This window comes from Fulmarus glacialis, unplaced genomic scaffold (assembly GCF_000690835.1).
Source record: "Fulmarus glacialis isolate BGI_N327 unplaced genomic scaffold, ASM69083v1 scaffold42584, whole genome shotgun sequence".
Lineage (NCBI taxonomy): Eukaryota > Metazoa > Chordata > Aves > Procellariiformes > Procellariidae > Fulmarus > Fulmarus glacialis.
This window is the reverse complement of record NW_009208166.1, coordinates 9,787-21,553: the sequence shown is the minus strand read 5'-3', so window position 1 is coordinate 21,553 and position 11,767 is coordinate 9,787. Positions and strand designations below refer to the sequence as shown.

The following is an 11,767-nucleotide window of genomic DNA, read 5'->3' as shown; positions in this document are numbered from 1 at the left end:
ATAAATATCTTTATATAATAATAGAATATTGGTGATCAAGACACCTTTTTTTATTTTATTTTAAATTTCTGAGGGGAAGTTTCAAGAGTGCTGAAGCAGAACTGTCATTCTGCAATCAGTAAGAAACATGGATTTAAACTCTATTCACTGTATCTCTCATAAGGTCAAGGAGGGTGTTCTAATTGGGCCATGTTAAGATTAAATGCTCAGTAATACATTTCTAGCAGTGGTCAGAATCAGATTCTCTTGAGGAAGAGGGGGAGGAAAAAAGAAAAAAGGATAACTACTGTGTCTCACAATCACAGAGAAACCCACCAGTATGCTGCTTAATTCCTCCCTACAACATCTGCTTCTTCCTCCACAACCAGCAGTTTATATTCCTTATAGACACGAAAACATTTTACTATAAAAAGGTTCTCATAATTAGCACCCCTGGGAAAAAAACCTCCATCTTTGCCTAACCTTTTACGGAAATTAGTGCTACAAATTAAGACAGGGCATATTTTTTTCATTAAGCACTAAACACCTGTTTCACAAAATCTTTTTCTTTTTTTCCCCAGATGTCTCTATGATGCACTATACCAACCTTTTCAATGCCTGCCCATCAAGAAGTGCTTCACTCTCAGCAATCTATTTCCCACGAATCATTTTGCTTAACTAAATATGTCTCTTGGTATGTCTTTTATACTGGCTGAGTGAACTGAAAGATGCATTCTGAACAGAGAATATCAGTACTTACAGAATAATACACATTTTTATAGCTCAAACTTTCCTCTGTATGTTTTGGAGTGCCACTAGACAATGATCTGCTCAAAACTGCAATGAAAAAAGCTGATTGCCATTAACACTTCATATCATTCCATTCTTCACAAAATTTACATAGTTCAGAATCTGATGACATTATATACATATAATATGAAAGTTTCAGAATTTGTAGCCCTGTAATATGAACCAAAAATTCCAATTTCCCAGCTGCATATAAGGGGATGTCTAAAACAGAAAGAACGCCCAGAGTCAGATGATCTCCTGTATTTTGTCTAGCACCAGATTCACACACAAAATCATCCTCCATTAAACTGCTATGCACTCAGAGCTGAAACAGAAAAGGAACACCAGCTAGTTTTTGAAGCAGAAGAAATTTATCAGAAAGGGGATCATCAAGACTGGTTCAGAATATGGCCAGGTTCAGATAAATAAATAAATAAGTAGAATCAGACAAAAGGAGATAATTTTCAAGACAGAAGTGGGACCCATGAAGAGGGTCTAGGGAAGAACAAAACAAAACAAAAAAATCAGACAACTACTGTAGACCATGACTACTTTAGCATACTTCTGCATTTAAGCCAGACTTAATATCCTGTTCTAAGAAAGCTGAAGACACATTTGCTTAGACTCATGAGTTGCAAGCTGTGGTACACAGACTACAGTTTTGAATGTCTGCAAAAGACAAGTGAGAAAAGCAACTCAATTGCTAGTAAGCCCAGATATGCTTTAGGTCCACAACTCTGCATGCAAAAAAAAAAAAAACCAACAAAAAGCAACAAACCCACAGAGGTGTGCAAATAAGCAAAGATTAAAACTGATGGTTTAGATGACACATAGTTAAGTATATTTATGGAACCAGATGGTCATGCCAGCAATAGGAAATGCATATTTTAAATGCTGGAATTTCTAGTTAGTATTCATATTCTGTGCATTTCTTCACATTAGGCAGAGTTTCTTCAAAACCAAATAAAACAAAAGCATGTTTAAAAATAAATTTTAAATAAAATTTCACATGAATTATGAAATGTACCATGATGATTTCAAAAGACTGAGAGAAGACAGAGAAGTGTCTCTAGTGACCACTAACACAATTTTACATATATTATATCTGTTTATCTACATCTCTCTGTTTCTCTCTCCATCTGTATATGTGTGTATGTATAACTAAAATTAACTAGATTTTACACAACACTTCAAAGGAAGTTCCTCAAGAATCTATGTCTCCTTTATAGGTTACAAGAAGCTCACAGCATATTAGACCACTAGTAAGAAAGGCATACTTAGGTGTCGCAGGTGATGCAGACCTTCTGGACATGGCAGCAGGAGAATCGGACCTTCTTAGAGGAGATCCCATACCAGATGATGAACCAGGTGTTGCGGGTCGCTTCTCTTTCTTTATCTTCTCAGTCTAGAAACACAGTCCATTTTGGTTTCCATAATTAGGATCAACACATCAAAAATACATTTGATAGTTTTATTAACAAGATGTCATATAAACAGATTTGTGTAACATACATTTAAGATAAACACCAGCTCACAACTGAGATGCGTAGTTTTTTATTTTACATAGACATAAAAAACCACAATCATGTCTTGCATGGACATAGTATACAAGTTGCAGGTAAGAAACATCACATCAGAGCCTCTCCAGGAGATCTTGGGAGGGGCGGTGGCACTGGGTGCAGTTTCCAAAATCATCTACATGTTCCTGCAACGCCTCTCAAGACACGGTCAGTACTTCACCCAGGCATCTCGCAGCAATGCTGCTGGATGTAAACTGTAAATCATGCCCAAGAAAAGACACTACACAAATCTTCAGCTCCCAGCTTTGGTCCTCTCACTTGCATCTAATTTAGATGGCGTGAATCCCCCTACTATTAACTATTACAAGACACAGGACCTTATGTGAATTTTACAGCCCTAGCATAAATTTTTTAAAACATGCCTTACGTTGTGTAGACTCAGTGAAGGTGAATGACTTGCCTTTGCTTTTCTGGAAACTACAGTGGGTCAATAATGCACCTTTTAAGCAAACAGCATTAAAAATGTCCACAGAAAGAGTTAAGCAATTGATATAAAACAGAGGCATTGTCAATACACTTGGCAAGCTTCCGAAATATGTGAAGCTTGTTAGTTAACCAGCAAGACTGGATAGTCATACCCAGTAGAGAGAGCCTATTTGTCATCATCTCCATTCCCAGAAGTTACAGGCAAGTCCAGAAACTTACACCAGTGCCAGAAATCTCAGTTCCCTGAAAATAAAGGTGTTGCTGTTCCAAATACCAGCACTCAACATTGATTCCCAGGAGGAGGAAGATACTAAAATGCTGCTAAACGGGAGCAGAAAAGCAACAGATGCATGCAAGGCTTACTCTTTCTTACTGCTGTTTCTTACAACAGGGGTAGCACTTTATTTTTATAAATGTAAAGGGAAAGCTGATAACCAGAAGCCACATCAGTTTGCCCAGAAATGAAATCAAAACCTTTGCAAACCCACCTGAGTAGCTTCAGCGGCAGCCGCCCCTTTCACAGCATCAGAAGTGGAGGGTGAAGTTGCCTTCTTTCTGTCGGCGCTTCGGGTGGGGGAAGGCTTGTAGGGAGATTTAAGCGGACTAGCTGGTGCTACACGAGGACAGATATGGAATACTAAAGAGTTATAGTACAATAACAAGAGCAAAAGAGAGCACAGACAGAGGAAGTAAAGGAGAGGAGAAAACAGCATACTTTTATGTTATAACGATCGAAGGTAGTTTTCAAGGTTTTTTTAAAAGTGTTTCAAAAGATCACATTATATAACACATTCAGCATGGTCCCATGTTTACTAAAAATGCCTCAACTGAAATTTATAGGATTTTTTTTTTTTTAATTATCTAAAATATTGCTCTCTTACTCATATGCCTTTTGAATCACCTGACTATGACTGTGATTCTTTTTTCTTCTGAGAAGTCCAGCTTCCTTTGCATATGATAAAAAGAGTAATCAAACAATTGTAGTTGGGTCACTTGTGAACAAATACTGCAAAACAGGAAAGGTGACAGAAGAGTAGGGAATTTATTTTTTTTTTTAAAGCCTAAACATGGCAAAGGCTCCTAAATACCTAACTGCTTTTCAAAATATTACTTTAATTTAAAAACAAACAAACAAAAAAAAACCACCAAACCCAAACCCAAACTAAATACTGCTGCAGGTATTTCAGTTATTGTTATTTGTGGTAGACATCAGTTTGAGACACATGCATTACAGCTTACAGGACAACTCTTTCTGGGTATTTTTTCTTTATTTGCAATATGAACAGGATTTTTTAAAAATAGGATATTTTAGTCCTGTTTTTGTTCATATTGCCTTCTGGGATGAAACTTTCACATACATATAGGACAATCAACAGAGTATATGCTTTATTAATAAGACAGACACTAACTGTAACTATGTGACAGCATGTTTCCAACCTTATTCAACTGAAGCCAAGAAGGATGTTGACTTTGGAAAAGCAGTAATTATGCTCAAATGTAAAGGAATTCACATTTCCAGTATTTTTTTATTGTGGGCAGTCCTATAAAATTTCTTATGAAACCTTTTGTATGCTTAAGTTTAACTGGACCTGTGTATTCTTTGACTGACTTTCCAGCAAGTTGGCAAAAGTTCACTGAATATTAAGAAAACTGTTCAGAAACTTAAATGCTGCTTAAGTATTTTTATTTCAACTGTAAAAAAAATTGAATTATATGTGTCCAATAACAAGTGTTTGCCTGAATATCTTCACTCAGAGTGACATTGATAATGCACTGCCCTAGAGAAAGTGTCTTAAATTGAGACTCCTCATTTCTAAGCTTACAGAAAATGCAGGAGCAGAGCAACTTTGACACAAACATAATGACATGAGGCACAGTATGAGCTCTTGAAAAGGAAGAGCCCTCTTCCCTGTTCAGGAAGCTACTTCTACGGAGAGAAGTACACGACAAATGGGAGATCTCCCTCAACGCTTTTACTGGCAATTACTGACAAAACCGTCAATGGCCACTCTGAGTACTGATGCTGTTTGCAACCTGTGCTACAGCCCGATTGCCTTGCGAGGAAATGGCAAGAGGATGCTGGTTCAGAGAGCTGTTCCCAGAACCAGCACTCCTGTTTCAGCTCAGGGAAAAAGCAGTTTGCAGGCCAAATTGTACCCTTGTCAGACATGCCAGTGTGCTACTTTAAAGATCCTGTGATGAAGAGAGAGATAAAGCTGGGAGTTTACAAACAAAATGAGTGGGGAAGAAAGTCCCTATTGATTTCTTCAGTATCAAATACAACACGGAAAACAACATCTGTAGGCGGCCCCAGCAATTCACCTCAAAATTTTAAGCAGAATACACTGATCTAATTTCGAGTTGGCTTTTGTTCACTCTTAGCAGTAGTCGATCCCTGAACAGATGCAGGACCTGAGCCTATTTCAACCATGGTATATGAAAATACCGATCGTAAAGATGATTAGTCTTTTACCACCTAACTAGTTTTATCCTGAAAATAATGTTTCTTTTGCAGACAGGCATTTGGGGGTGGCATTTGGGGTGGGGTTTTTTTGTTTTTAATAAAAGTAAAAACAGCTGTTGAACTTCTGTCCTTGTTTCAGCAAACACTATGACCAGGTATAGATTTATAAGTAGGAACTACTCTGGAAGTCAGGCACTTGTCTAAGCATTAGCAGGACTGGAAACATTAGTTTTGTAGATGTCTGCAAAATAAGGGTTTTATTAGACTGCTTTTTACAGATAGGAACAGTAACTATCATCCCTAATTTTTAGTTTCTTGAAGATCAAAATTTCTGGAACTGACACCTTCCTATCAGTGTCTCTGTTTTTTCCTCTAAGTGAGTATCACTTTGTGGGGGTATACACACACACACACACACACACACATATATATAAAAATACACATACAGTCATTCAGTTAAAGGCAAAAAGTAATTTAACAGCAAAGAACTGGAACCCTAGTAAAAATAATTAAGGCTCAAATGGTGCACTGGGATTTTTGTTCTACATACTATTTGGGTATGAAAGGGGATTACATTAATATATCAAATAAAGCCTCTGAGAGGGGTCACACATTGGTCTAAAAAATTGTTTCTTAAATGAATATATTCAGTCTTCCATTGGCTCAGGTTTTAGTGATTTTGTTAATTCAATTTTTTGTTGTTTGTTTTTTCTTTTTTTTAAATTATGTTCTTTTTAAAAAGATACTCGGAACAAGACAGATAAGATGATGTTTTTTCAAGCTTTTAAATACACTGCTATCATGAACAACTTAGTTCATCGTTGATTTTATGCTATCACATAAACTGTCATTTGGTTCATAGTACTCAATTTCTTTCAGCAGCTACTCAAATGCAACCAAAACCATACCTTAACGGTTTCAAAGAGAGTAATTCACATTTTTACCTGGATTACTGTACTGCTCAGAAAGCATTAATGTACTTCTGCTTCTGGCTAAAGATGACTGTGTGGGAGTCAGCAGTCGAGAAACAATAAAGTTTTCCATTGGGCTAAGATGCATGCGGTGAGCTGAAGGATGGGAGCAAATAAAATAAAATTTAAAATGCAAAGAAATAAAACAATGTTACATTAAAATAACTGAAACAAAATGATGAAATGATTAAATGAAATGAAAAAAATCTCAAAGTGTTTGAGATTTAAAATATTTAATGATAATTTTCATTCCCTCTGAAAAAAAGGTTTCTAGTTTCTCCATAATTTTAATTTATTTTCCCACCTGTACAATAAATATAGTAAGGTTAAGTAAGGTTAAGACTGTGTTGCATTTTGTTCTTACACAGAGGTATGTTCCATTCTGCAAAATGGTTGCTTTCATGACTCAGCATGAAAAAGGTTTGCCTTTTTCCCCAGCAGAAAAGGCGAAACATTTGGTATAACAGCGCAGCTACTCACTAATGTGCCAACCATACTGGGACTGCATTTAAAATTTGCAGTCTCACCGCATTATATAAGTCTTATTTATACAACATGCCTGCATTCCTTCCTACTCCATAAATATAAGCATCAACTATATAAGAAAGATATTTATAGATGTTCCTATTACATGCATACATATATAGCCATCTATCATAATAACCTCAAAGCTATTGATGAGTTTTCATTAAGCAATTCAGAAATGAAAGTAAATTTACCTTCTTTTCATTCTAGAAATAAGCCTTCATTGTCACTTATTTTAGTCAATTTTTTTTTCTCATTAGAATTTAAAAAAAAGAGGGGGAAAAAGGAAGAAAGACACAAAAACAAAATCCAAAGAAGAAAAATCCAAAGAGTTCACGGTGGGGTAAATCCTTCAGTCCTTTGTGTAGTGTTTAATAACCACTAATCCCGCAAGATGATCATCTTTTGCTGAGCCTCTGATGGATCAGGGTTTCAAATCAAATTAAAGGGCTCTACAACTCTGGTCACCAGATTGAAGTCTCCCAGGTGCTTAATGGGACGTACTTCTGCCCACTGTACAACCCATGTCTATTGTTGAGCCACGTGTTTGGCTTGCTTGTTTTTCATTATTTGGCTAAAAGATCACAAGCTGTACACTTACGGGAAATTGCTGCAGCCACAGCATGTACTTACAACACTGTTTGCTGGAGTATCAAAAATTGAAAAAGAATCAGTAAAAAAACCCCACAGCGTTTGTTGCTAGCCTAGGATCTCCAGCATAGCAGCAAAGTCTTGGGACAGGCTGCAGCACTATTTTATTGTATTAACTTACAACCCCCCAAATGTTTGGGTTCTTTTGAATAATAGACATAAGCGAGTTATATAGCTATATGGACAAGAAGTGCTTTAAGCAGAAGGAGAGTCTATGCTGATAGGAGACCAGCATATTCACTTGCCTCTGTCGGGGGAATGTGTTATTGCCGCTGTGGAGGAGGAGAGGCGCTTACTGATTGGCGATTCCATTTGCTTTGGCAGATTCATTGTAGAAGCTGAAAGTTTGTCACATGCTGCAGAGAGATGCATTAAAGATATTTGTATTCACATCACAGTGTTGATAAACTCCCAAAATTAACCTCACGTTTGTACTCCTGGCCCTTGCCACTGATCATAGCCCTGAATAAGGCATGAGATAAGCTCTTTCCGACTGCTGGCAGCATTTTATAAGACATGCTTTGGGATGCAACTTTTCTGCTTGTGAATTCAACATCTCAGTTTTACAGTAGCCTATGTTTTATGTAATTATTTGCCTGTGGCAGTATATCAGGTCTGAATGAGTGAAGCCATTCTGATACAAGATATTCAATACCAGCACAAGCAGAAAGTTACCTAAAGAAAATGAACTGCACATACGACAACTCTGAACTCCTTCCCTCCATTCCCCCTCCCCTCTACTTTCAGTCTGGAAGAGTGGGGATAGACCTCAGGTTATTATTCTAACACAAAAATGAAATAATCAACATTTGTGCATTTGCACAATGAGAACGGTTTTAATGACTGATCTGGCACCAGCTATTTGGCTTTAGCTTTTTGTGCTTGACAATTTTTTTTTTTTTTAAAAAAAAAAGCTTTTTGGTACTACCTCAAGTGCTTTCATTTTTGTTTCTGTTATTTCTTCCAAAATACTGTTTGACAAAGTCTGTTTGAGCAAATACCTATTTCCAACCTTGCCATTTATTCAACAGAATGACAGAAAAATGTTATTCACTTATTACTGCTGTGTACTACTCTACGACAATCACTGCATGATGCTCAGAAGCTAAAAGTATAGATGCTTTGTCCCTTAAATTTGAATTTTCTTTCTTTCAAAAACAAAAATACTTTCAGCTAAAAACATATATGTGGCCCTAATTCTGCAGCCCTTAAGTTACTGCATTCCCTATTACATCCATTGAAACGTTGCCTCACTGCAACATTTGCCTCCATCTACTACAGTAAACAATACAATTCTCTACATTCGCATTTTTAAGAAAGCAGGTACAATGCTGGTATGCTACGAAACATCAGCTGCATATCCAAATCTTTCTGTACGTGAACAATAATTAGTACAAAAATTTGAATCTGTTTGCACAGAAATAAGAGTTCTGTGAGAGCATGGGCAGGACATTTACTGTGCATTTTGCAGGAGTAATATTCAAGCCTAGCTCCTCTTCTGGAGACAGAGAAGGAACCTAGTTCTTAAAACAGGCTGCGTTGCGTCTTCAAAATGCCAAGTACATCTGCAATCAAAATTGGAAATCCTATATGCAATCCATTCTTAATTTTGGAGCACTCATCTACTTCACAGTCCTTTTATAATAAAAAAATTAAGTCCTTTTATAATAATAATTAAAAAAAAAAGATAACTGAACAATACAAAAGAAAACAAAACGTGATTGCCCAAACAAAGTCAACTACTTGAGTTTGTTACAAATGGCAGCTTGGCCAAAATCCACTTCAGGAGGCTGAAAATACAGCATTCTGTATGGCTGTTTATACCAACTTTGCTTGTTTGTAAAATATTGCAGAAAAAGGCCCTTGAGATGGGAAGAGAGGACTGCTTTGATGAAACATGGTCTCCATAACACATTTTCTCTTACTGTGCAACTGAAATTTTTTTTCAACACCACTTGCACATCCACTAGAACTGTCAAATATACATGTAATTATATTTACACACACATACAAACAGAGAGCACCCACAGAATTAACAGAGATGAGAATCTGAGCGGTAGAAGTCTACAGTTAGTGAGAAAACCATGAAATGCCTCTACTGTGCTGGAATGCGAGGCATGCACCGCTCCACCATGGCAAAATCAAAAGGAAATTAAAAAGACATTTGGTCCACATCGTTAAGGGTAATGCCATAGACTACCAGACTGAAATAATAAGAAAACAGTGGTTAGGAAGGACAAGATCAGTGGATGGATTACAGTGATTAGAACAGTTATAAACGAGACATGATGGTACTGTGATTCTCTGAAATACCATTGAAGGAATCAGCAGGAGCAGTAGAGGTCACAGGGTCTGGAGGAAGGGTGTTGGCAGCTAAACCTAGAACAGGGGGTGGGGTATTTTCTGATTCACCTACACAGCAGAGAAATCAGAGCAAAAAGAGGTGAAAGAAATTACTGAGTAAGTTGGGGGAGCTGGAATTCAGCATAAACTGCATTACAAAGACTAACTGGTTTCTCTCTCAAAGTATAAAAGAGTTCTTTTATTATCATATATATTTAATTTTCTGGCTTTTTTGATGGCATACCGTGAAAACTAAGACGTGAAACAGAGTTTGCCTTTTTAGAGTTAAGTATATTTACACACAGTTTAAAAAAGAGTAACTGTCATATTTCATTATCACCCGAACATGGATATTTTTCCCCATAACATCAGTTTATTCAAACCTGACAAACTTAAATAAATTGTATGATTTAAAACAGAAAACATGTATATTTTTGAAACATAAAAGCAGTACATGACTGATTATGTAATAAAAGGAATTTGTTCTGAAGCCAAATCAAAAAGAGCAGCAACAAAAACTATGGGGGGGAAGAAAACCCCAAACTATTTAAAACTGCACATGCTGCATAGTCATCTAGAAATTCCCATCAGGTTTTCAGAAGTACCAAACAAAACCAGATCATCTTTTGCAAGGCTCAGACAGCACTCAGTCCTTTGGTGAACATTAAATTTGCTAACTGTGTGCGTGGGAAGACAATGCGGGGAAAGAGAGTAAGGGAGAGAGAGCGCATAAATTTTAATTTTAGCATTTAGCATCCTCCAAACAGATTCAGGTTACTCTATTAAAATGATCTGCATTCCTAAAGTCAGGAGTGACCTTCCTCCCCAGAAGGTATTAGAGAGAGGAAGCCTGGCAAGCAATTACAAAGCATTTATTCACGCCCCAAGGCGGTAGCCCCTACAGTACCACCCTAACTATAAAATGCATCATCCTTACTATCTCCACAACCTCATGCATTTTGCACTTCAAGATCTGCAATGCAGGCAGCCTGTTTCACTTACCATCTCTCCCTCCTGAGCCTGCAGCCAGTGCTCCTCCCCACGACCATCGCTTCTGCTTCTGTTCCAGCTGCTGGCTGCGTTCAAGGGACCGACGCATCATGGCTTCTAAACGTTCCTGATTATATTGGTACAAAACCAGAAACCAAATCTGAATCAGTTCTTTGGAGGCTTTTTTTTCCTCCTTCTGAAACCATGCTAAAAATACACAGTTCCCCTGTTGCTCCATGCAAGATGATTTCAGGAGCTTGTTCGCAATAAAAGAAAAAGGACTGAATAAAAAAGGTATCAGCATGCTACCTACCTCCAGATATGTGTATCCTTTGTCTGCAAGCCAGTAAGGTCACTACAGAGGCCTAAGTAAATAACACAGGTTGCATCACTGCCTAGCATCTGCTCCTGCTGGTGAGGCTGCTGCTGTGCTCTGGACTTAATTTGTATAAGAATAATGCTCGACAAGCATTAACTCCTTCTTGCCTATGCAGACCTCAGGATTTTTTTTTTCCAACCCTTTCTGAGCACAGCTAAATTGCTGCAATGCCAGTGGCTCCTCCTAGCCACGCAGATAAATGATCACTTCAAACCCAAAGTAGGTTATACTTTGCAGGATGCCCAAATTATTCAGACTAAGCAACAGAAGAAATGTATGCACTGTCTGAATTAAAACTCCCTTCTTTCTTCCACTATGTTCTTTACAGTCTAGGCATTTAAGAGCTTCTGATTTTTTTTTCCTCTGTGTGTTTTTTTAGTGCATGCCCAGATTGTGCTGTTCTGGGATTTATATTTTTTTCTCTCCACCCCCACGTTCTTCTCCATGGCTTGATGAGTTAGTATTTTCAGACGGGGAAGAACATGAAGGAGATTTCTTTCGCTCCCCAAATCCTGCTCTACCTTTAACTTACAGCTACGTATAGTCACCTTATTCCCTCTCCACCACATTCTAACTGTCATTCAAAGACCTCCACTCAGTTTTGTTCCCACCTCCTCCCTCTGCTAAGTTTCTCGGTGGTTTATTGTTGTGGCAATGATCTCTGCACCTT

General features: G+C 37.5%; 1 protein-coding gene across 1 annotated transcript; it reads right to left on the bottom strand.

The window, feature by feature from the left end:
- Positions 1–1,972: 1,972 nt before the first annotated feature.
- LOC104075767 (MAP7 domain-containing protein 2-like) lies at positions 1,973–11,306 on the bottom strand. Its single transcript, XM_009576385.1, has 5 exons — positions 11,032–11,306; positions 10,731–10,845; positions 9,699–9,797; positions 3,263–3,387; positions 1,973–2,173 (listed from the first exon to the last, which is right to left on the bottom strand). The coding sequence occupies exons 2-5, from the start codon at positions 10,828–10,830 to the stop codon at positions 1,973–1,975; spliced, it is 525 nt and encodes a 174-aa protein (XP_009574680.1). The 5' UTR covers positions 10,831–10,845; positions 11,032–11,306.
- Positions 11,307–11,767: the final 461 nt, after the last annotated feature.

What these genes read in the sequence shown, in the direction of transcription:
- LOC104075767 (XM_009576385.1), bottom strand. Translation starts at nt 10,830, where the DNA reads ATGATGCGTCGGTCCCTTGAACGCAGCCAGCAGCTGGAACAGAAGCAG. An exon ending in TCCTGCTGATTCCTTCAATG is followed by an intron (nt 3,388 to 9,698) that starts GTATTTCAGAGA and finishes GTCCTCGTGTAG; the next exon opens with CACCAGCTAGTCCGCTTAAA. An exon ending in CTGCCGCTGAAGCTACTCAG is followed by an intron (nt 2,174 to 3,262) that starts GTGGGTTTGCAA and finishes CTGTGTTTCTAG; the next exon opens with ACTGAGAAGATAAAGAAAGA.